Raw genomic sequence first — 24,877 nt, 5'->3', positions numbered from 1 at the left:
CGACAAAACATTTAACCAAGGTTCCACTTGTGCCTGGTCCTAAATTTAGCTCACACGGAAAAACTGTTATATCTGTGTACACAAAGCAACTGCGGGCCGTGTGGTTCAGATCCTGGCAAAATAGATGCACCTGCAATGAAATTCTCACAGAGAGAATTTAAGAACCAAGATATGCTGAAAAACAATTGGTCTGCGTCTACATACACACTATCATAATATGCACTGAATTCAAATGTTCTGTAGGTGTGTGGGTATTTAGTATGAACACATTCATGGACATACTATATCCACTGACATTTGACCCATGTGTTCTGCAACCACACATACAAATACTCAAAAATTAATTCACTCGGATGTTAGCTTAAAGCACTTGCGCTTGAAAATTGCCGTTTTCATTTATACAAGGTGCTGGGACAATTCAGTTTAAACTGCGGTGAAAGTGATACCTTATCATGCTCGCAACATTCTCAACACTGACCCACCTCAGCAGCATCACCAGAAATCATTTACTGTCCTTGACAGTATCAGCTTCCAAATCACAAGACTGCAGATGTTTAAAGCATCTCATAAACATTAATTTAACAGACACATTGAATGGTTTGCCTTTAACATAGCAGCTGTGTTTTATAGACGACAGTGTTTTGCAGCTCATAAGAAAAATGTAAACATGACTCGAGCACCTGCAATTTTTGTTCCTCAGCAAGGACTTAAAATAAACTAAACTAGTATACCTCATGGAGCTATTCCAGAAATAAAACATTATTTGCATACTTGCATATACCGAGGTCAAATCATTGCATGATTGATCATTAGTCATGTGCAAGAGTCATGTGCAAGAAAAGATCACATCTCACGTAAAACCACGAACATCTGTGGATGCCACCTAATCGTAACCCCTGGTTGACTCATTCAGAAATGGTTTCACTTATAATTTGCAAAGGCTTACATAAACTAGTAGTTCAATCTTTATCTCAATGTCTTATCTCAGCCTTTTATAGTGACAGTTACTACACAGTGTTAGATCCTGAAAACATCTATGCACAAATATTATGTGCTTGATAAATAAAAGACATGATAATATGAGATAAATAAAAGATATATTGTGTGTCCATGTTTGAATCGTTGAACAAGAAAACTGAGTGGCAGGTGGGTATCTATTTTTTTCTGTTTTGTCCTCACTGAGTTTATCTGCTGGGACGGCCAGCCATGTATTGGGGAAATGGTGACAAATGACTGCGAGAGATTAGCAACCACAGGACCAACAGAGCAAATTTAAAACGACATCCGTTACAGTCCTTCTCAGTCTCTCTTCCCTCACAAATGCTTGCTAATATGAACCACATATGATACACGTCCACTACTAAATCTTTTTATCAAAAGTCTACTGTGTCAGTGCATTTTCCCCATTTTCAGAGCACAAACGGCAATATACAGACACCCATACATTTAAACAAATACTTGAGCAACCATACCTTCTGTGAATTAAACAACACACAATGCAAATTTGGCATATTTCTCTAAATTAAATCATCCTAATGATGTAACAAGAGTTTGTGCAAAGACTATACCATTACTGACATTTGTCAAGCTAACATGACCAACAAGTTTTAGGACTGCTGACTTGGCAAGATGCAGCTGCCATGAAAGTGTTATGTAAAATTATAATCTGTGTATTAACGAATGACAGTGATCTTATAGACAGTGACCTCTAAGGGAAGTGGGGTGTCAATACAATAGTCAAGACAGAGGTCAACTGTAAAGTCCTACTTGAGAATTAAAAAAAAAAAAAGACTATGAAGAAAAGATGTTTTTTTATTTGTTGAGATAATACTGATGTATAATAATTGAAAGAGTTTCCTTTATTGAATATTTCCAGTAAGAAATATTTAGCACAACCAAATGCTCTGAATACAATTGAATTCAGCATTTCTTTACAACAACAACAACAAAAAAGAACATTCAAGCACTTGATTGTAAATTACACGGTCCTTTTATTTGATCAGGAAAAAAACATTAGACCTATCAATTTTGTTACAATTCCAACAAGTGTATGATTAAATACAGAGAACAGTATACAAAAAAAGAGGAGAAAAAAAAACAACAAAAAAAAACACCAAGGACTATGGGTCAGTTGGGGAAAAAAGGATACAGTATAATAAGTTTTCCGCTCTTTGACAGCAGAATTGTTTGAGAGTAAACCGTACTTTCAGTAAAAGTGTGTAACTCCTCTGGCTTTACATGTTACAAGTCCGTTAATATCATAACGTTCAACCGTCAGCCAAATGTGAGGTAAAAACTCTGACCTACAACTCTGGGCCTGTAGAGTTAGAGAGAAAGGGGACCATCACCACAAGCCATCATCTACCAAGCAACCCCACCTTCTTCCCTTTCACTTCGAAACGTCCCGCTGGTCTGTAGTGGCTCTCTTCAGAAGACATGCTGCCTGACCAGGTAGCTTCATCAGGACTGGAACCAGAAACAGAGCCATCTAGACTTTTTGGCCCAATTCTGGGAGAACTTCTGCTCCCCCTGACATCTCTTTCGCAACGGAAGCTCTCTCGCAGTAATGTCCCTTTTGTGTGGGACTGAACTACTGAAGACCTTAACGCCGCAGTTTGTTGATTAAGATTTTCATTAGGTATCACTTCTGGCTCTGAATCACTGTCAGAGTCAATGGCAATAGGTTCTGAGGATGATCCAGGGCATGGCTTGAAGGCACAGTTGCTTTGACTACTTTGTCCAGTGTTTAATGGCTGCTTTTCCTCCTTTAAGTCTGCAGAGAAACCAACAGGAGACTTCAGCCTAAATTTTGAGGTCCTTGAGAATGCGCTTTTTTCATCGTCGTTGACTTTAAACAGCCAGTTGGCGTCAAAGCTCATGTCATGCTTGAGCTGGCTCACTGCCCGCATGTTAAAGCCTAGTAACACAACAGGTTTGCGGGTAACTAAGTCTCGGTCACATGAGCGTCGATGATTGGCAAAGTGGCTTGAGACATCAGACTTCCACAACCAGAGGCTTGCAGCAAGTTTCTCGATCTCTCGTTGGGAAGGGTAGGGATGCCGATTGAAATACGCTGTAAGGAAAGCTTTCCGTGCCTCGTAGGACTTGTCGCCATGACCTTTCGGATCTAAGGCCAACACGACAGGCTCTTCTGGCTTCTCAACAAAGACTGTAGGGTAATACCTAGACTGGTCTACCAACTTCCTTCTCTTGGGGTCAGATGGATCTGGGGTAACTATCTCACGTTTGAGAGACCCAGCTCCAGGTGAACGCAGTCCGCTTGTGATGGGCTTGGTGCCTTTGGGGGTCTGGCAAACACCTCGGCAGTGCACCAAATGGAGCGTGATGGTGGAAGCCGTCATGTTGCTAGTGTACACTCCCAGGCAGTGGATGCACTTGTAGGTTAGCTTTTTCTCTACAGGGTGCAGCGTTTGGAGTACCTGATGACGATCCCGTAAATGATGGGCTAGGGCATCCGAGATGGGACCTTTGAGAATAGTGAAGCATAGTGGGCAGAGTGTTTTACCAACTTCTTTCTTTTGCGACACCGAAGACTGGGACATGTTTCGGACCACAGAATCACTTTGGGTATCTGGCTGCTTAACAGCCATCTTTGCAGGCTTAGCCATGGCGCTGTTTTGTGGCTGTTGATTGGCAGCTGAAGAGCCTTCGGGAGCCTCCTTCATGTTGTAGGTGGTTACAATAAGCTGAACATTTTTGGGACTTCCTTGTTGAAGCGTGAGATCAAATGTGAGAGGAGAACCAGTTGGTGGATCCCCTGGCTCGTTAGGATGAGCCAGCCGCTTGTGTGCTACAATTTTCTCAACTTCGTGAAATGTGGAATGACATTGCGGGCATGATAGCCCATGCACTAACATATGGTTCAACAAAGAGTCGCTGGGTAGGTAACGATTACAGTACAGACACTTGCTAGTAAAATTGTGGATCTTCATGATGTATTTAGCCATCGCTCTCACCTTCTCAGCCTGATGTTCCTTTTCAAAGTGAGCACTATATGCGCTTTCAGGGAAAAGTTCATTGCAGATGGTGCAAATCTTCCACTTTTGTGTTTGTGAGGTGTTTAGAGCATTGGCTGCAGCTTTCTTGGCCTGCAGTGACGTCAATGTGGCAGTAGCAGCATGCACTGATGAAGAGAGAGGTAGGCTCTTCAGTGAGGGTGAGAAGGAAGCTGACTGGGCATTAAAATGTGCAGCACCATGGACTCCAAAGCTACCAAGTTGTTTTCCCGTGTGTGACTGGGAGACCGCACCAGACACAAAAGCTTTATCAGGTAGTGTAACGCGCACTGGTTGACCAGGCATGGAGTTGCCTGCAAGGCTTTGCTTGAAATGGTTACCGACAGGTAACCCCACCATTTTAGGCATATTGAAGCGATTTATTTGAGGTGTCTGAGGACGCACACCAGGAGTGATTGCAACGCCCCTTTGGATTAGGTTCGCCTGGGGCCTCGGCACTATGACATTTGTGTGCCCGATCATAGCGGTAACTTGATGGCCAATGCGCTCATGGAACTCAATGACGTGCTGCACCAGTGCTTCATAAGAACGAGGCGTAAAGTGGCAGCTCTTGCAGTGAATTCCATGACTGTTGCCGGGGACCTCCACGCTGTTTTCTTGCTTCTCTGAGTTTTTTCCCAAGTAAGGTGTGGTCACATGCTGGAAGTGTTCCCTGTAGATATGCCTGCGCACCACATTGTACAGTCTATCTCGATAGGTGCACTTCTTGCAGTAGTACACCGGGAGCTCCTTTCGATCGCCCAGCAAGGGCTTGTCTACCCGCATACTGTCCCTAACCCCTACCGGAGCTCTGTGAGGGCCGGCCGCACCCTGGCGCACCATATTGTGAGGCATATGGAAGAGCCTGACATGGGTTTCCAGAGTCCTCTTGTTCCCACTGTATGTGCAATAGGAGCAGTTAAGAAGGATTCGGCTCTCGAAATCTTCTCTGTGAACATTGCGGAAGTGGTTTTTGTAGGCAGAGAAATACTTGGAGGCAAACGGGCAATCTGAGCAGCAAAACTGCTTTGTTCTATAATCCTGCAACATTTCAGAAACAAAGCAAAATTACAAAATGTTTATGAAATGTGAAAAAATATATTTTGCCTCAAGGACTTCTGTAGCAGTGGCTGTGGGTAATATACCTGTGACTTTGTCCAGGATGGATCCCACATACAAATGTCAAGGTAAAGTTGTTTCATGTAAGAATCATTGGGGCTAAAATCTTTGTAGTCCTACAGGAAGATAGACAGGAAATAACATCAGTGAAGCAAAGTCTTAAGTGTATGCATTAACAGAGCAGATGTGACAATTCAAGAATAATCACCTCCACATGCTCTTTGCAGTAGTCAAGGCCAATGTCACTCAGCAGTCTCTTGACTTTTTTCCTGGCCTTCCTCAGCCGAGTGAGGTTATTCACTGGAAGCTGAAACATCTCTTCTATGTATAAAAAGAAAATTTTTAGTTAAGCTCTCAATAATTAAAGATGTACTCAGCAATTTTTATTTATGTTGTGCAGACCAATATATATTTGTTATGCACTTAACGTTAGGGATGCAGCATCATGCAAAAGCAATGGTTTTCGGTTGCTAATTTCATTGTAGTCTATTTGCAGTCAGCCATAATCAACTTATTCAACAGAGGGTTAACAGGGATAAAAGTGAGTAGTATTCTGCTATTAATGTGATCACAGCATGTTAACCCCAGCTTTTATTAGCCGCATGAGTGTATACATGACACTACACAATTTTAAAGGGATAGTGCACCTAAAAATTAAAATTTTATCAACTACTTAGGCTCATACTGCTCCAAACCCATAAGGCTTTCACTCATCTTTGAAACACAAATTAAGGTATTTTTAATTAAACCTGAGAGATTACTGTCCCACCATTGAAAGTCCATTATGGCAAAACTGCAAAAAGTTCATAAAGAGATCGTAAAAGTATTCCATGAATCAAGCTTCTGAAGAGATACTATCGTTTTATATGATTGACAGATTTAATTTAGGCTTGTCAGGGCTCCAGACTGTGAAGAAATGGTGCAATATTTTTCTTGACCGCGTGACTAAATTTTGTTAGAGGTCGCACTGGTGCCACTACTGATTTGCCTAACTCGGAGGTCGGCAACCCGCGGCTCTAGAGCCGCATGCGGCTCTTTAGCGCCGCCCTAGTGGCTCCCTGGAGCTTTTTAAAAAATGTATGAAAATGGAAAAAATATATTTTTTTGTTTTCATATGGTTTCTGTAGGAGGACAAACATGACACAAACATTCTTAACGTTTTCCAATGCTGTAAAAATGTGTGTACACTAAATATTAAATTTCAACATTTCTGTCAACGAAGATTTGCGTCATAGCCATCGACGTCACTTTCCCGCCGAAAGCGCGCTCCCTCAGCTGGACTGATTGGCAAAAGAACCTGCTGCATGACTGGATTTAATAGAGGAAACTGCGAAAACGCGAGTAAAAACAAACGAATTACACTAAAGGTTGGACTCGAAAGTGTTTCTTACAACTTGTCAAATAAACCTAATCCATGGATATTGACATGTAGCCAGGAGTCGTGTTTCCTGACATTTATATGTGCCTGATTTGACGCCGGGGAAATACATAAAGCAAATCTGCCTGTGAATAACTACAATATAGGTAGGTTTAAATCGGCGTAATCACTTATATCAATGTTATATCGTCATATTGCCCATCCCTAAAACATATAGTTTTATAGTAGCCTATAGTTTTTGTCAGTGTTTATTTGAAAACACACAATTATGCAGAATATAAGATGGAAAATATTTATTAGATGATTTGTCAACATAATATATAACAATACAATATATATGGAATGATTTTACCTCAAAATCCGACAATTTGACACAAAATGATAACTGCAAATCCATGTTTCTCTGCTGGAGTCCAGCTGTTTCTGTGAATTGCACCGATCCATTTGCTTCTTTTTTCTGTAGCTTTCAGCAGTTTTTAAATATATACCTCGGGAATACCTCATTATGTATTTGTAGCCTACTTAGTCATTTTGATAGGCTAATATAGCTAATATACACTTACAGCCTGTGTTGCCTTCATATAAGGCTTTTAATTTTTTGCGGCTCCAGACAGATTTGTTTTTTGTTTTTTTTGGTCCAATATGGCTCTTTGAACATTTTGGGTTGCCGACCCCTGGCCTAACTGTTAAGCGCTGCATTTCTGTTGCACATGAGAAACATTAAAAGACAAAGGAAACACATCAAAAGCTGAATGGAACAGTGCTACTCGTTTGAACCACATCGCTTGGACCATTTATCAGCTCGGCCCATACGACAGTGCAGCACAAGCTTAGAGCAAATGCGTTTACACACTGATCAGACTTGACCATCTGAGCACTAAACAGTGCTGTGAGATCCAATGAGAAGCGCTTGACTTTGGTGCAGAGTTCTGATAAAAACCACAAATGTCTCAATAACTTAAACTACTTTAAATCCAGATGAAACAGCGCTGACATGGAAAACAGGAGAAACATTGTGTCACAACAATCCAGTCCAGTTATAAGGCTTTTCAATCCACAAAAACATTTACCATCAATTTACTGTAGTAACACTAACTGTAACCATGGTATTGTGGCAGAAATGTGGGGTAGTCGTACCAAAATTTATTGTTATTGATGTAAACATGCATTAAATGTATTAAATAAGTAATGGAAAATAATAGCAGTATTTTTTGTTATTAAGCTATAGCAGTTTTTGTGCATTTGTATTAATACTAAAGATTTTTTAGGCTACTGTTTTCCATAACCAATACCCTAGAAACCATTTACCTTGGTAACGAGGTGCCATGTGTGGTTTTACCTGTGGTTATGATGTATGATACAGTGGAAGACTAATGGTTAATTTTAATAAGAGTCCTAACTCAGTCAGTATATTTAAATTTTACCCTATAAAAATAAGGTTGTTACAATTTTTACAGAGGTTACGGTTTTGTTAATGAAGATAAATTTACATCCACATCCCAACTCAAGTTCAAGCTACTGCTACTATCAACTGAGGCTACTGTCAAATGTGCATTTCTGAGAGACAAAACATGTAATATTATTAATATTACATGTGCGGTGCTACCAAATGAGATGCTGGTGCTGGTTCCACCATCTGTAGAATTTGGTGGCACCGGTGCCACTGCTGTTTAAGTTTAGAGCCTGCTTGAGATCAATACACATTCATAGAGCACATCAAATATGGTGAACAGAAGCTCAGCCATACTTACTTGAAGAGAGAGAACCAATAAGGTTTGTTCTTGTGTGTCACACAAGCACATTTTAGCTTCCACAAGAACCAGTGAGGTTTGTTGTCATGAGTTCAGCAAGTATGATTAAGCTTCTTTTACCACATTTAATGTGTGATTTTGAAGCCTCAAAGTTTTGGGTGAATTGACTTTCAATGAAGGAACAGAAATCTCTCAGGAATAACTCATTAAATGATGAGAATTTTATTTTTTGGGTGAAGTAACAATTTAAGTAGGCCTACTATTCCTATAAACACTTATGTTAAACTTTTAAATGCAGAAAAATTTACAAGGTAAATTGCTTGTGTTTTTTTTTTAAAGGAAATGTGCTTCACCAAAATGTATAAATCAACAACAACAAAAAAGCATCAGTATCTGCTTGTATAAATGCATCTACAGAATACATATCACATGCCTCATACATGTATATATAAAAAAAAAAAAAAAACTGAAACTGAAAACATTTACTATGTAAATGTGCATGCATAGCCCAAATATAATAAACCTGATCTGCTGAGACCATCACATAGCTGAAGATACTTCTTCCTCAAGCACTTATTTATAACAACAGTAAAAAAAAATAAAAAAATAAAATAAATTGTAAATTTCCTTTCTGCGCAAGCTTGGGTACAAATCCATCTTTTTGGGTGAACTATCCCTTTAAGAATATTAAAGGGATAGTTCACCCAAAAATGAAAATTCTGTTCCAAACCTGTATGAATTTCTATCTTCCGCTGAACACAAAAGAAGATATTTTGAAGAATATGGGTAACCAAACAGTTGATGGGCCCCACTGACGTCCATAGTATGGAAAAAAAAAATACTACGCAAGTCAATGGGGCCCCATCAACTGGTTACCGACATTCTTCAGAATATCTTCTTTTGTGTTCAGCAGAAGAAAGAAATTCAGACAGGTTTGGAACAAATCGAGGGTAAGTAAATAATGACAATTTTCATTTTTGGGTTAACTATTCCTTTAAACTTAGCATTGTGCACTCGAAAATGTGAAAAAGTGCGTGAAAAATAGTGAAGTGTAAATATAAAAGTTATTAAAAAATTAGAAATATGATTTCAGTAGGTGTTCACTGCCTATCAGTTATGGGCAATGAACCACACTAAACATGCAGTACTACACAGTAAATGGTTTTGCAGAATGTAAACAAACCACTCTAATAAAAACCTAACTTCTGAAACACAATACATGCCGCAACTGCAGCCCTGCAACTGGGACAGCTGCTCCTTTGAATGCAACTCCACTAGACAATACAGGCCACAGCAGGCCTTTTTTGATGGGCTAGGCAAAATAATACCCATTTATTGTGACAGGTTACGTTTGCGTTGCTCTGACCAGCATGTACCAACTTTGCAATGACAGTAAAGTGCTTTTAAATTAAAATTTCGTTTAAAAACAAAAACTTAGTTTAGCGATAACATGACAATTGTTACTGCTGCACATATATGCAGTTAGCACGTTAGCTTAGCAACGGGATGTTTGATGTGCACACTGAACTCCACACAAAAGCACTTATGCCAGAGGAAGAAAAACAGACGTTTATACTGGCACATTACCTGCTTTTCTTCACGGTCTAGCATCGAATTCCTTTCAAGCGTTTCACTTTCAGTCCAAATTAATGATTAGAGTGAGAGGAGAGACAGACTGTGGTTTATTCGGCCCGGGCAGATGCTGCAGTCCTTCGCGCCGCTGCTGCCGCCGGTGGATTTAAGCAACTCATCCTGAGAATCCGCACCATGTGTCCTCAACTGGATTTACACATACTACAGGACACATTCTATTGGCCCCATGAACTTGTTCTGTAATGCACGATTTGGATAGCCTGTTGTGTCAATCCAGTATAAACACTAGGCTGAAAAAATACTTTTTTCTCTTCGAGACTGTTCCACATACCAGCCCAGCCTGTTCAAAATGGCGGACAGTTGCAAACGGAAATGACATATATTTGTGTAAAGTTCAAAAGGGGCCACACTGATGTCTGGGGACCATTGATCACCGCCACACAAGACAAACCAAGTAGGTTTAAGTTGTTGATTCCCAAAAGAATTGCACAAAGTGTAGCTTGAATTAGTTATTTGCTTGTGTTTACAGTTGAAATTATGAAATTAAGATGCACTACAACACAATGGTAAATAGTTTCTGCTAAAATAGCATTGTACAGTACTACATCTCAGTTTAGGTTCATTTTTCACTGGTGTTAGTGATATGACTGGTTCAATGTCATCAACATTGATAGTGTCAAAGTCCAAGACTACACTGCAAAAAAATGTTGTTCTTACTTAGAATTTTATCTAGTTTCCAGTCCAAATATCTAAAAATTCTTAGATCAAGAAGCAAGTAAAAATTATTTTCTTCTTTTCAGGAAAAATAAGTCCAAATTAAGTGAGTTTTTCCTTAAAACAAGCAAAATAATCTGCCAATGGGGTAAGCAAAATAATCTTAATCCAAACTGAACCTTATTTTTGGTTTGAAATAAGATTATTTTGCTTACCCCATTGGCAGATTATTTTGCTTGTTTTAAGGAAAAACTCACTTAATTTTGTCAAGAAAGTGCTTCTTGATTTGAGAACTTTAAGATATTTTGACTAGAAACAAGACAAAATGTCTAAGTAAGAACAACATTTTTTGCAGTGTATATCTGCCAACAAAAGAAATATTTGAGCATAAACTAGAACCAAAGTGGTTGCTATTTTCTAAATTCATGTTATAGATCTTGTGAATGTTTCATCTATGAATGATTCATTTTATAAACACCATGTAATTAAAAAAAAAAAATGTTATAACTAGACCTTCTGGGGAAATTAACTTGACCCTTCCACAATCGACTGCAAGCTCAGATGAATAAAAACAACTGATGGATTGAACCAAGAACCAGGCTTTTTTCCCCCCAGAATCTTGTTTACCCGGTACATCACAATACACCACTTCCGTTTCATTATAACTTTAAAGGTGCCCTAGAACCAGTTTTTACAAGATGTAATAAGTCTAAGGTGTCCCCTGAATGTGCCTGTGAAGTTTCAGCTCAAAATACCCCATAGATTTTTTTTAAATAAATTTTTTTAACTACCTATTTTGGGGCATCATTAACTATGCACCGATTCAGCGTGCGGCCCCTTTAAATTGCGCGCTCCCTGCCCCACCCCCCAGCTCTCCACGATAATACAGTGCATTTACAAAGTTCACACAGCTAATATAACCCTCAAATGGATCTTTACAAGATGTTCGTCATGCATACTTCATGCATGCGTTGGATCATATGAGTATAGTATTTATTTGGATGTTTACATTTGATTCTGAATGAGTTTGATAGTGCTCCGTGGCTAACGGGCTAACATTACTCACTGTTGGAGAGATTTATAAAGAATGAAGTTGTGTTTATGCATTATACAGACTGCAAGTGTTTAAAAATGAAAATAGCGACGGCTCTCTTGTCTCCATGAATACAGTAAGAAACTATGGTAACTTTAACCACATTTAACAGTACATTAGCAACATGCTAACAAAACATTTATAAAGACAATTCACAAATATCACTAAAAATATCATGTAATCATGGATCATGTCAGTTATTATCGCTCCATCTGCCATTTTACGCTATTGTTCTTGCTTGCTTACCTAGTCTGATGATTCAGCTATGCACAGATCCAGACATTAATACTGGCTGCCCTTGTCTAATGCCTTGAACATGGGCTGGCATATGCAAATATTGGGGTCATACATATTAATGATCCTGACTGTTGCGTAACAGTCGGTGTTATGTTGAGATTCGCCTGTTTTTCAGAGGTCTTTTGGTAACACTTTATAATAACTGCACACTATGAAGCATTAGTTAAGCATTAGTTAATAGTTATTTCATCACTTATAAAGCATTAACAGACATTAGTAAGTAGTTTATAAATACAGATATAATTGCTTTATTCTTGATTTATAAGCATATCTATAATGTGTTTAATAATTGTATTTTCATACTTTATTAATAATCAATTTATCATTTCTAAATTAAGTATTACATTATTTACAAAACCAGTTATTTAGGAGTTGTCAGTAGTTCATTTAGTAAGTGTAAGTAAATGATTAATAAACTATTTAAACATTCATTTATACATCTTATTATTTAGACATATAGTAATAGTTACTTAGTGTGTTAGTAAATGTTTTATTAACACATATTCCTACTGCAATTCATGATTAATTCAGGTAGTTATAAAACATTTAGAAGCAGTCAGTTAACTATTTTTGTGAGCTCATCTAAAGTGAGGACTATTTATGCTTTGTAAAGCTTTTATAAATGAGATTTAAAGGTTCAGTGATCTTCTGCACTGCTGTTCTCTAATGTTTTAAAGTTAGTACCGAGGTAGTTTTGACACTAGGAATATGTTAATAAAGCATTTATTAACACACTGAGTAACTAATACTATATGTCTAAATAACAAGATGCATAAATGTACATTTAAATATTTTATTAATCATTTACTTACACTTCCTAAATGATCTTATGAACCACTGACAACTCCTAAATTACTGGTTTGTGAATAATGTAATACATAATTTAGAAATGATAAATTGATTATTAATAAAGTATGAAAATACAATTATTAAACACATTATAGATATGCTTATAAATCAAGAACAAAGCATTTATAGCTGTATTTATAAATGGCTTACTAATGTCTATTAATGTTTTATAAATGATGAATTAACTATTTACTAATGCTTAACTAATGCTTCATAGCGTGAGTTATTCTAAAGTGTTACCGGTCTTTTTAACAAATGAGATTTACATAAGAAGGAGGAAGCAATGGTGTTTGAAACTCAATGTATGTCTTTTCCATGTACTGAACTCTTGTTATTCAATTATGCCAAGATAATTTCAATTTTTGATTCTAGGGCACCTTTAAGGATGAACTAGTGAAATATAGCCTACATATTGGATGACCACTAATTTGAATACTGGGGAGGACATGTCCCACTAGACTGTGTAAAACCAAAACTCCAATCAGACATGGAGCTAGATTTATATGATTTTAGTAATGACTTCTTTATTTTAACCTCAAAATAATAAACAAAAAAAATCATTATGTCATATTAATATATTGGAAGAGTTACATGATATAAGGAGGGGAAAATATTGCACATCCTTCATCCTAGTACTACGCATAGTGACTCATTTCAAATGTATACATTATTTAATTCCATCTATGCTGAATTAATCCAGTGGTTGCATCACTTCCAAAGTAACAAAACGGGGTCCAGTCATCACCAGCTTTGAGAGGGTACGATAGTCGAGGTGAAGCACACTGCGCCCATTCACTCGGCACACAAACTGGCGCACCTAAGCAAAAAAAAAACAAAAAAAACAATTGGAGACCAGCTGAAGCTGATGATGGATTCAAAATTTTTATTGCGTAAGCAATTGTGTTTGTGTTTACGTGTTATGATCACCTTAACTCCTGCTGCCGCAGCAGGGCTTCCAGGATCCACTGCCTGAACATAACAAGGTGATTTTCCCCGTACTACAAAGCCCCAGCCTAGGTCATCACCGAGGATCTTTAATTATAAAACTCACATAAACAAACTGTAGTTCAAGGTTCTTTTAATGGCTAGCTGAGCATGATCTAGCAAGACTCACCGTAAGAACTCTTTTTACATAAGGAGCACCTGGAGATAACAGCTCCTCACAGGTTACATGTCTTTTCAGCACTGTCAATAACAAAAATTCACATATATTTTGCGCTCAGAATTTGGCAACTGATAGATTAATATCACTATTTTTTTGCAAACTTTTAAAATACCCTTTCTCCTAAAATAAAACTTTGAAATATAACAATTTGTCTGTAACAGATTGTCAAAAGCATGCAAATGCTCTCCTATAACCTGATGTTGGATTGCATCGTACTGCAAGAGCAGCAGTAAGAGAAACAGTGAGTGGGTGTCCACATGAACTGAGTTGCTGGTGGGTCAAACTTCCACGGCGTCCATTTGTAGGCACATTTAAATCAGCAGGCTGAACTGGAATTTGAAATCAGAATTATGAATTAGAAAAGTTTATTTATGTAATGTACACAACCTTTAAAATGTTGGTTATTGTGGTGGGGTTACTGTATCAGAAATACAGTCTAAGAGTAATATTGTGGTATTTTAGAAAATTTTAAATAACTGTTTTAAAATTTTAACATATTTTAAAATGTAATATGGCAAAGCTGAATTTATAGCAACCATTACTCCAGTCTTCAATGTCACATAATCCTTCACAAATTATATTCTAATATGCTGATTTGGTGCTCAAGAAACATTTCTTATTATTATCAATATCAGTATGTGCTGCTTAATGAAACTGAGTTACATTTTTTCAGGATTCTTTAATAAACACACACACACACACACACACACACACACACACACACACACAAACAGCATGTATTTAAAATATTTTTTGTAACAATGTCTTTACTGTCACCTTTGGTCAATTTAATGCATCTTTGCTAAATAAAAGTATTACGTTTTTTTTAAATCATACTGACCCCATTTTACATACACACACATATATATATATATATATATATATATATATATATATATATATATATATATATATATATATATATATATATATATGTTTGCTATCCTCACTTTCATAAATGAACTACAGTGTCTTGGACCCGCTAGTAAAAATATATAAAAAATTATATCTAGTGTCTGAATAATTTTTGGTTTGACTGTACACACAAACACACACACACACACACACACACACACACACACACACACATATATATATATATATATATATATATATATATATATTACATTTTTCCTCCCAGTAATTTGCTCCAATTGTTATGTTGGCAGTATTACATTTTGTTATGTGTCTGGGGGTCCATGAATAGTTTGGGGTTATGAAAAGGGGCCTTTGGTGTAAAATATAATTATGAGAAACCCTAGGTTAAGGAGCTGGCTTGCTGACACAAAGGTTGCAGGTTGCATAAATGGATGTGCATGGAAATGTTGAGTTACTGCGCTCATTATGCTGTGATATCTCAGCTGTGCCCTTGAGCAAGGCACTTAACTTCATATTGCTATATTGCTCCAGACGGTGCTGACCCTGCAATTAGTGTGCTGAAAGTCACTCGGAATAAATTGAGCTATTTGCCTAAGCATCACCGCTCAAGCTCGAACTCTCCATATCAAAGCATGGAAATATATTTGTAGTATTTTTAATAATTTTAATACCAGATAAGAAGTCACTGTGTCTCTCAGATGGAGAAGCTTTACGCAGTGTGAAGGGACTGTCAGCCTGGTCTTCTTGGTTATGCTGTGTTATACATTCAACCTCTTCATTCTCTGTCTCATGCAACAGTTCAGAGAGACGGCGCCGCCGGCGAAAGTTAATACAGAATTGATACAGCAGCCCGCTGTCAAAAAAGTGGTGCTTCAGAGAGACTGCAGAGTGAAAAGAAGAGTGGATTGTTTCAGCAAGGCAAAGAAAGAAGAGAGAAATCACCGAAGATATAACATTACTTGAAGAAGTTATTGCTCTATAAACAGGTATGTTGCATTAGATGAACTTAACAGGCTGTGCATTTTGACTTAATGGCATAGTAATACACACTATCATAAGGTGATAGTTATTTTTCTTACCATGCTGAATGATATCATGCTCCAGTAGGGCCTTACAGAGATCTAGTCCTTGTCGTCGACTCTCTATTTCACCATTCTGTAGCAGCCAATCAATTAACATGTAACCAGGGAAAGAACGTTCATAAGCCACTCCCTTTTCCTGTCTCAGCTGTAAGATGGAGTCTTTGCTTGTAATCAGACTGTAAAAAGCAACAGATGGATTTTGATACAGGAATTTTTAAAGAGACTAATAATGAAAATACTTTTACAGCATTTCTAAATGTAGAAAAATGTTAATTTCTATATTTACACTACCATTCAAAAGTTTGGGGTCATAAGATTTTTTTAATGTTTTTGAAAGTAGTCTCCTATGCTCACAAATGCAGCATTTATTTGATCAAAAATACAGTAAAAGAGAAATATTATGAGATATTATTACAATTTCAAATAACTGTTTTCAGTTTGAATATAATTTGAAATGTATTTTATTCCAAAGCTAAATTTTCAGAAATCATTCTAATATGGTGTTTTGGAGCTCAAGAAACATGTCTTATTATCAATGTTGAAAAATGTCAATGTTTTTTGGGAAACAGTGATACATTTTTTCAGGATTCTTTGATGAATAATAGTAGTATTTGAAATAGAAATATTTTGTAACATTGACAATGTCTTTACTGTAACATTTGATCAATTTAATGCATCCTTGCTGAACAAAAGTATTATTTTCTTTCAAAAAACCTTTACCAACCCCAAACTCTTTTAACGTTTCAATAAGTACACTAATGTATTATGAAACAATGAACGTATTTGATATGAATATATTTACTGTGTAAATTAACATTAACCTAGTTTATAAATTAAGTTCATTGTGAGTTTTAGTACCTAAGCATTAACTAAAGTTAACAAATGCTTTTTGTAAAGTGTTACCACAAAAAAAAAAAAAAAAGGTCTGTACTGAATTTGGGGGATTTAGCTTGAAAATTCTTGGACAACATAATGGACTTGGTGGCAAGTATTTTATATTATTTCATAATATTAAATATAAATGAGTGATGACTGCCATTTAAAGCTACTCCAGAAAAAGCAAATTAAAGCTGCAGTCCGTAACTTTTGCCTCCTTGTCGCCATCTCTGTTTGAAACCTGCAATTGCAGTTATTTGCAGAATTATCTTTACGTGGGTTGTGCATCGGCAAGGCTCCTCAGCGCAGAAGAATCTAATGTTTGCTGCCAGTCACAGATTCTACGTCTTGGAAGTATGACCAAAATAAGATTTTTCACTGGAAAAGTAACATGTCTGCCACTTTTGTTCTGACCAACTGAGAAAAAAAGCAATAAATCGCGCTATCAATGGAGATTAAATGTAATAATTGCATAAGTCAGATCACGTCAAACCATGCAAATTATTATTATTGTTATACTTTGTTCTCAAATTGTTAATGTTAACAACATTGCATGATTATGTGTATTTAGTGTGTATTAGTGGTACCCAGGGACGGACTGGCCATCTGTGTGATCTGGAGAATCACAGAACGGCCGGTACTCCAGGACGGCCGGCGGGCCGGCCCACCACCCGCCACGCACGCAGTCATCACCTGTTTTTTCCCCCACTAATCTGTTTCACACTCCAGTACTGTAGGTGGCAGCAATGCACCTTTAAGTTGGATGTCAGCTGCACTGGCTGTGGCCGCCAAGTAAGGAGAAGAAGAAGTGGAAGAGTAGGAAGAAACCAACAGCAAAGACGTTAGATAGAAGAAGCATAGAAACAAACAAACAATATGCATAACGCGGCCGCGGGTAAAAAACGGAAAGAAAAGGGTGGGGCTGAGAAGGTGAGAGAAAAAAAAAGAAGAATTTAGATACTGAAGCCGCTAAATGTCGCAAAATAACTGACCGCATGCAGTAGCTAATATTAAGAAATATTGAAGATTTTGAATACAGAAGCTACATTTGTAATGGTGCATTTTCATTTAGATGTGGTATTATTATTTGTGCAGTAAGATTAATTACTGCATAAGTTAATTAAGATTATTAAGTAATAAATTCATTTTAAGACAGCATGGAATAGATTGTATAATATGCTGTTATAACAGCAAATTTGGAATAAAAATTCCCAAAAAAATTTTTAAAATCCATTCCATCATTTGTTTATTCAGGTTGAGCTTCCGCTCGCTGATTGCTTTGGGCCGGGCCTAGTCAAAGTCCAGGGCCGTTTTTTAGTCCCAGTCCGTCCCTGGCGGTACCTATAGCTTTCAATTACTGTAGCCACTCCGCAGTCTGAAGTCTTTTGCTTTTGACTGCAGATTAATCTCCAGTTGTCACTAATGATTATCATTTGGACATCATTACAATCTGCCATCAAAATAATTAGTTTAATTATTGAAGCTGCTGTGAGAAAAGGCTATAAATGATCCGCCGCCTGCAGCATCCTTCACATGCCATATAACCAGCTAGCTGGAACTACTTCTTCATGTAAACAGACGTGATGTAATCATGCAAAGACTGGAATTTACAGCGCAAACCCACCAGTACCAATTTTATTATAAAACAATATTACAAGCTTACCGTTGTGAATCGGGCTAAGGTAAGGAGATAGTTTTGAAAACTGGCTGGTTATGTACATGCTCAAAAATTGATTTTGAATCATTTTTAACAAAAAAAAAAGTTACGGACTGCAGCTTTAACATTTAAAGCATTTTTTTTACTTCCTGAGAAAATGTCTTACTATTCATACAGCCTCTGTCCACGCATGAAGATCTTAACTTCTATGTTGAAAGGAAATGTGCCATCATCCTTTCTGAATCTGTACAAGTATTTGGCGTCTTTGAACACTGGCCATTTATCACACACTATAAAGATGAAAAAATTGTAAAGTATACATTAACTAGCACAGTTCAACCTGTTCATTCAAACACACAAACCTAATATGAGACAACACAGTAGATATGGTCTTGTATCATATTCTTTGTTATTTGGTGTACAGTAAATAATGTTCTACCGTGTATAATATTGTTCTAATATGAGACAACATATAATGTGACAACATATCATGTTCTAATATGAGACAACACAGCAGATATGACCTTCCTGTATCATAGTCTTTGTTATTTGGTGTACAGTAAATAATGTTCTACCGTGATGAATGATATCGTGGTCCATGAGGTGCTGCATGAGCTGGACAGCAGTCTCTCGATCAGGCACTTCTTTATGAGCAATCAGCCAATCAATAAGTTCCTGAGCCACAAAACAATTCGGGTACGTTCGCAAATGGTGTCTGTGGTCCTTAATCAACTTGCTATCATGTAGTCGTAATCTTCAAAACAGATTATTAGAGCCATTATTATGTAAAAAAAAAAAAAAAAAGAAAGAAAATAACATACTGTGTAACATGTTTCAATATCCAACAAATAATACAATATATAATTAAATCTTGCAAGCATGAGTTGGTGAGGTTTATAACTGTCATTTTATGTAAATGTCCTCCTGGGACTAAGCTTTGCGAATATTGCGTACCTTAGCTGTTCTCCGGCAATCATTACCTCAGCTTTTTGGTGTCTTGTCATCATTGTACTTTGAATGTTTCCCAGTAGCTCCATGAATGTTCTGTCAAGGCTCTGCTTTTGTGCACTTGTTTCCTTCGCTTTATTGGTGCTTTTGTGTTTACTAAATATCCAGTGAACAGAGGCACCAGTTTTTCAATGCTTTGAAATGTTGTGTATACAAATATATTCTCTCTCTCTCTCTCTCGCTCTCTCTCTCACTCACTCTCTTTGTCACAAGAACTTTAAATATTTTCCCAAGTTTAGGGTGATCTTACGACCAACCTTCTCCAGACAAAACATTTAAAAGCAGATGCACTGATGCTGTCTTAACTGTTCATTTGTAAATGTAAAAATTACCTACATTATCACATATTTGAAAACATATCAGCAGTTTCACACAAAGGCCACATGGTGTCAGTAAAAGAGTTACCAGAGAAACATACACCATGAGTTTTCTGAGGATCTTCCAACCTGAGATAATCTTTGGGCCCAAATACCATCTTAACTTATGGCTCATCTCAAAATTGCTTCCAGTTAGGTGTTTTAACTACGATACTAAATTTCTCCACCGATACCGATAGCCGAGTGATATCTGATGATACCGATAACGATACCGATAGTTTGGGGGTTCTGCCTTTTATACCTTTTTTTTAAATTAATGATAATTTCATTATAATTAATAATTAATCATTATATTTTTAATTGTTATATTTTGCAAATAAACACTTTATTCTCTCTATTTCATCAACTTGTTTCAGAGTAACTGGAATCAGTTATAAACAAACACATTACTCAAATTAATATGAACACACTATCTAAATTCTGAAGATTAAATTAATATTTCTTAACTTTCTGAATGTTATTAATTTCCAATAGCCGATAGTGTGAAAATTTATTTTTATCGGCCGATACGTTTATTGGCTGATATATCGGTGCATCTCTAGTTTTAACTTTTCAGTAAAGACTGTCTTACATTGGCTGAGGGGAGAGGAGGCTTTTTTTCAGGGTGAATCTCACAAAACTAAAACATGTCCATTTCTCCCCTAAATTATCTCTCTTTTTTTGCATTCTTATACCTACAATATAGGGGGGAAAAATATAATGATACACTGTATACAACAGTTAAAACCTGTTAAATTAAACAAAGCAATACATATAGCACAAAAGCAATACACTTGTTAAAATTATGCTTTTTTATATAAGTAAAGCTACAATTTATAGGGAAAAGGGCGTTCCCAGATGTTTAGATTTTATTTAACAAGTTTCTTTTTACTTTTGTCATCTGTCATGTACATTGGAGTACATTTTTGTTGCATTTTATTTCATGCTTATAACCTTATTGTAGTGTCATGTGCTACCCTGATGATAGAAGACAATGTTCTCTCTCTTTATTATTATTGGTCACAGTTGCTGGAGAGGCCAGCTTTAATAAGGGGTCGCGTGGCCTTCCGTTGCACCACCTGTGAGTAGCCTATCAGTGCTTTTTACAATGACAATCAGATTTTAATAGCTCAAATGTATAAACGTGATGTAGGCTAATTTAATGGCAATTAGAAATTGTGAAATATAAGTCATCAGAATGCACACCGTAATGTTTGTGACTGCCAATGATCATTATAGCCTACTGTAAAGTTTATATTGTGGTAGCAGCTTGTAAAGTGTATTGTGGTAGTAAAAATATGTTATTTATTGTATACTGAGAATCAAACTTGAAAAACTTGAAAATAAAAATGAATAGGTTTCTTTTTCAATGTACAAAATATAACTTGGGTTTTTCTTTTGATTTGAGGTAAATGTAACTTGAACGTGTTTTGGTGAGAGTGACAGCTGTGATAGGAAAGAGGGCGTGGTCTCACTGCGCGGCTGCTTTTAAAGCAGCGTGATTTACTTTCTTTTCAACATACATCCTGCGCTGGTCAACGAGAGACCATCTGAAACTAAAAGGCGAAATCCTGCCAACTTCCCGTTGGCTAAATTGTTTAGGAGGGTGGTTGAAAGAACTGTCTTCACCTCCAGCTCGATTTTATAGCCTGAGAGGTGTTTTCAAAACCTTAATGCAACTTAAACCACAGCAATAAGTTGTTCGCTTCATCGAAACATCAGCAGAAATCATGACGGCGGAGCATCATGGTCTTCTGGACCTGGCAAAAAATCAGCTGAATATGGACTACGGTGACTTTGACATGAGGTTTGACGTGAAGAAGGAGGCTGCAGCTTTGGGACCAGACCGCTCTTTTATCCAGCAGTGCGGTCTACACGTACCAGGCTCCGTGTCCAGCACACCCATGAGCACCCCGTGCAGCTCCGTGCCTTCATCGCCGAGCTTCAGCCCGAGTGGACAGAGAAGCAGTGCTGAAGATCTCTACTGGACCCTGAGCACGGGGACTTATCCACAGCACGCAGATCCACACTGTCTTGAACTAACGCATGAGGATGTCCGGGAAGCCTTAAGCGCGAATCTCATGCATGCACACCCGCCTCAGCTCCACCAGGCAGAGATGGATGGATACAGGAGCATGGGTCAGTTCCACGCACCAAGCGTGCACCAGTATCATCATCAGCAGCAGCAGCAGCAGCAGCAGTACACCGAGCTCGGCCACAATCCCGACTTTGCGCACGGAAAAAGCATGGATCAGTTAATGCAGCACCTCGACTGCTCATCTCAAGGAGCGACGCACCTGAAGTCCCACCAGCAGACGCACCACAGGCGCAGCGAGCGCGCGGAGAGCCGCTTCTCCGACCAGCAGTTGGTGTCCATGTCTGTGCGCGAGCTCAACCGACACCTCCGCGGCATGAGCAAGGACGAAATCATCCGCCTGAAGCAGAAACGCCGTACGTTGAAAAACCGCGGGTACGCGCAGTCGTGTCGGCACAAACGCGTTCAGCAGAAACACATTCTGGAGCACGAGAAGACGAGCCTCGCGACGCAAGTGGAGCAGCTGAAGCACGAGCTCAGTCGGCTGGTGCGCGAGAGGGACGCGTATAAACTCAAATGCGAGAGGCTAGTTGTCGGAATGAACCGACAGAGCAATGGACCCTCTTGTGAAAATCCATCATCACCTGAATTTTTGCGATAGCTCAAAATGTATTTTAGGAGTTTCTGCTAAATAATAATAATAAAAAAAAAACATCTTAAACCAGCACAAGATTGTTTGCTAGTCTGACCAACTGAAACATGGGCTACACTGTAAAAAAGAATTGTTGGTTTAACTTAAAAAAGTAAGTTACCTGGTTGACTTAAAATTTAGAGTTCATTGAAATTAAAAATTTGAGTTAATACAATGAAGGTGATTGGTTTAATCAACAGAAACTCAAAATATTATGTTATCTGAACTACATTAATTATATAAGGTGATTTGTTATTTTTTACAGTGTACCAAAACCTCTCTAAAACCAGCTGCAAGACCAGCAAACCATCTTGTGTGTGTGTTTGTGTGTGAGTGTGTGTGTGTGTGTGTGTGTGTGTGTGTGTCAGCGGAGGAGAAAGTTTTAATTCTCTTATTCAGTAGGCTATTTTATATTTTCACTCGACTTTATCTCTGACATGTCAAGCTGGTTTTGATAATGTATCTTTTATCTTCGAGTTTTCACAACAAACTCCATCAGCCATCTCAGCTATGCAAATGACATTTGACCCTTTTGGCAATAGATGCATTGCATTGGTATTTTTGTTTGTTTGAACATTTTGTATATCTTTTATTTGTTTCATTAATCAGTTGTACCATTTTAACAAACTGTTCCTTAAACTCTTTTGAAGAGTATAAGATTGTGATTTGCATTTCATTGTTACCCCCAGAATAAATTTTTGAAGCAAAAAAGTATTTGAGTTTCCTAATCTCTCTTATTTTTGTATGAACCTTATGTTTTATATGTAACCCATCAACCACATTGTTCATTAAATGTCGACACAGATTGACCTGAAACAACACACACATATAAAAGATCATGTGAACATAAAAAAAAAAGCCAGAACGCAGGTATGTCTACTTGCAGCAACCTTTGACCTTGCTTAACGGCTGTTTCCTGAGACAACTGTGTTTGTAATGACTCGAGAGACTCAGAGAAGAGCTGCACGGCACTGATTGCACCAAGGTGGAAATAAGTTTAGCCCTCTGCCCTCTCCTTAAGAGGAAAGCAAAGGCCATTCATCCGAACTGTCGCTTCATTTCTCTTGAACGTAATTGTTGTACTGCGAACTCCAGTAACACAGAAAGTTTTGCTGGAAAGACCAGCCCATTATGACAGACTTTACGAGAAAAATGAGTAATCTAAACTCTAAATCGCGGTCAATGTGTAGCTTTAGAATTTTTGCAGTTTGGTAATGAATTGAGAGGATTTAAATATGCAAACCTAAATACTGATTTCAAATGATATTAGTAAAACTGATTCACTTTCACAACACTGACATAAATAGATCTTGTTATTTTTGGTTTACACAACTCTCCTTTTCTCGGGGTCCAAACAACATGTGTGGCAAAACAGCCTTTAACCCTCGACCTTGTTGTCAACTGCTCCTTAACAGTTAGTGCAAGATTGACCTCTTTGTAATGACGTGCCACCTGTGCAATACAGGGTCACAGGTGCAAAAGCAGTTTTTCACTAAAAACAGATTTATGGTCTCTTGCTCATCCCATTTAGGATGAGCTTGTCTTTCATAAGTGAGAATGATTGTTATGAAAGCACTGTGGACTCTGATCAATAAAAATTAGGGTAACGTGACTCTAGCGATACACTCGTCATGCTGACATTCATTCAGATCAGTTTTTTGTTCTGTAAGCTGTTGGCTGTAGATTTTTCAGAGTGTAATCATCATTCCTCGGGTTGATTTTTTATATTACTATAATGCACATGTTTTGTTTTTTTTTAATGTAGATTATTAGTTACATCATTGGTGTTTTGTTTTTCTTCTTACGGTGCTCTTCTTGTGGTGAGAAATGACTCGTTTTTAACAGCATACGCAGTGCAGTTGTAAAAGTCACTAACAACCACTCTCCCTCTATGCGCATGAGATATTGTGGCTAATGTCTGAACCCTGCAGTCCCCTCCTTCCCCCACTCTGCCTTTGCCCGGGGAGGGGGGGGGGGGGTCCATTGAGTCAGCACTCTACCCAAGGTGTCTGCTTCTCTGTGGCATCAGAGGGTCACTGAAACCAGAAACACTGAGACAGGAAGAGACCAAGAACAAACAAAAGAGCAAAAAAAGTTGATAATAGACCAACTGTGGCTTTTTTGCTTGTAAACTGGTTGTAAAATGGGTATATGACTCTAAATATGATGGGATGAGCCGGGTTCAAAGTATTTATTGTACAATGCAAATGCACACCTATGATCATTAATGTTCTGTATAAATTTGTCAGCTTGCTACACTGTTGAGGAGCTGTAAACAACTTTTATTTATGATTAAGAACTGTATTATTTGGCAGAAA

The 24,877-nt window shown here is 37.6% G+C and overlaps 3 protein-coding genes across 3 annotated transcripts; 1 reads left to right on the top strand and 2 right to left on the bottom strand.

The window, feature by feature from the left end:
- Positions 1 to 1,838: 1,838 nt before the first annotated feature.
- adnpa (activity-dependent neuroprotector homeobox a) lies at positions 1,839 to 10,223 on the bottom strand. The gene is made up of 4 exons (XM_048172098.1): positions 9,852 to 10,223; positions 5,344 to 5,456; positions 5,162 to 5,251; positions 1,839 to 5,057 (listed from the first exon to the last, which is right to left on the bottom strand). Exons 2-4 carry the CDS (start codon positions 5,449 to 5,451, stop codon positions 2,358 to 2,360), a joined length of 2,898 nt encoding a protein of 965 aa, XP_048028055.1. The 5' UTR covers positions 5,452 to 5,456; positions 9,852 to 10,223; the 3' UTR covers positions 1,839 to 2,357.
- A 2,962-nt stretch (positions 10,224 to 13,185) lies between these two features.
- Positions 13,186 to 20,075, bottom strand: si:dkeyp-97e7.9 (DEP domain-containing mTOR-interacting protein). Its single transcript, XM_048172102.1, has 9 exons — positions 19,424 to 20,075; positions 19,045 to 19,223; positions 18,636 to 18,759; positions 15,934 to 16,112; positions 15,526 to 15,735; positions 14,170 to 14,304; positions 13,925 to 13,995; positions 13,738 to 13,842; positions 13,186 to 13,627 (listed from the first exon to the last, which is right to left on the bottom strand). Exons 1-9 carry the CDS (start codon positions 19,504 to 19,506, stop codon positions 13,502 to 13,504), a joined length of 1,212 nt encoding a protein of 403 aa, XP_048028059.1. The 5' UTR covers positions 19,507 to 20,075; the 3' UTR covers positions 13,186 to 13,501.
- A 1,255-nt stretch (positions 20,076 to 21,330) lies between these two features.
- mafbb (v-maf avian musculoaponeurotic fibrosarcoma oncogene homolog Bb) lies at positions 21,331 to 23,273 on the top strand. The gene has a single exon (XM_048172103.1). The coding sequence runs from the start codon at positions 21,564 to 21,566 to the stop codon at positions 22,527 to 22,529; it is 966 nt and encodes a 321-aa protein (XP_048028060.1). The 5' UTR covers positions 21,331 to 21,563; the 3' UTR covers positions 22,530 to 23,273.
- The last annotated feature ends 1,604 nt before the right edge of the window (positions 23,274 to 24,877 follow it).

This window comes from Megalobrama amblycephala, linkage group LG21, assembly GCF_018812025.1.
Source record: "Megalobrama amblycephala isolate DHTTF-2021 linkage group LG21, ASM1881202v1, whole genome shotgun sequence".
NCBI classification, from domain to species: domain Eukaryota; kingdom Metazoa; phylum Chordata; class Actinopteri; order Cypriniformes; family Xenocyprididae; genus Megalobrama; species Megalobrama amblycephala.
This window is presented reverse-complemented; position numbering and strand designations above follow the sequence as displayed.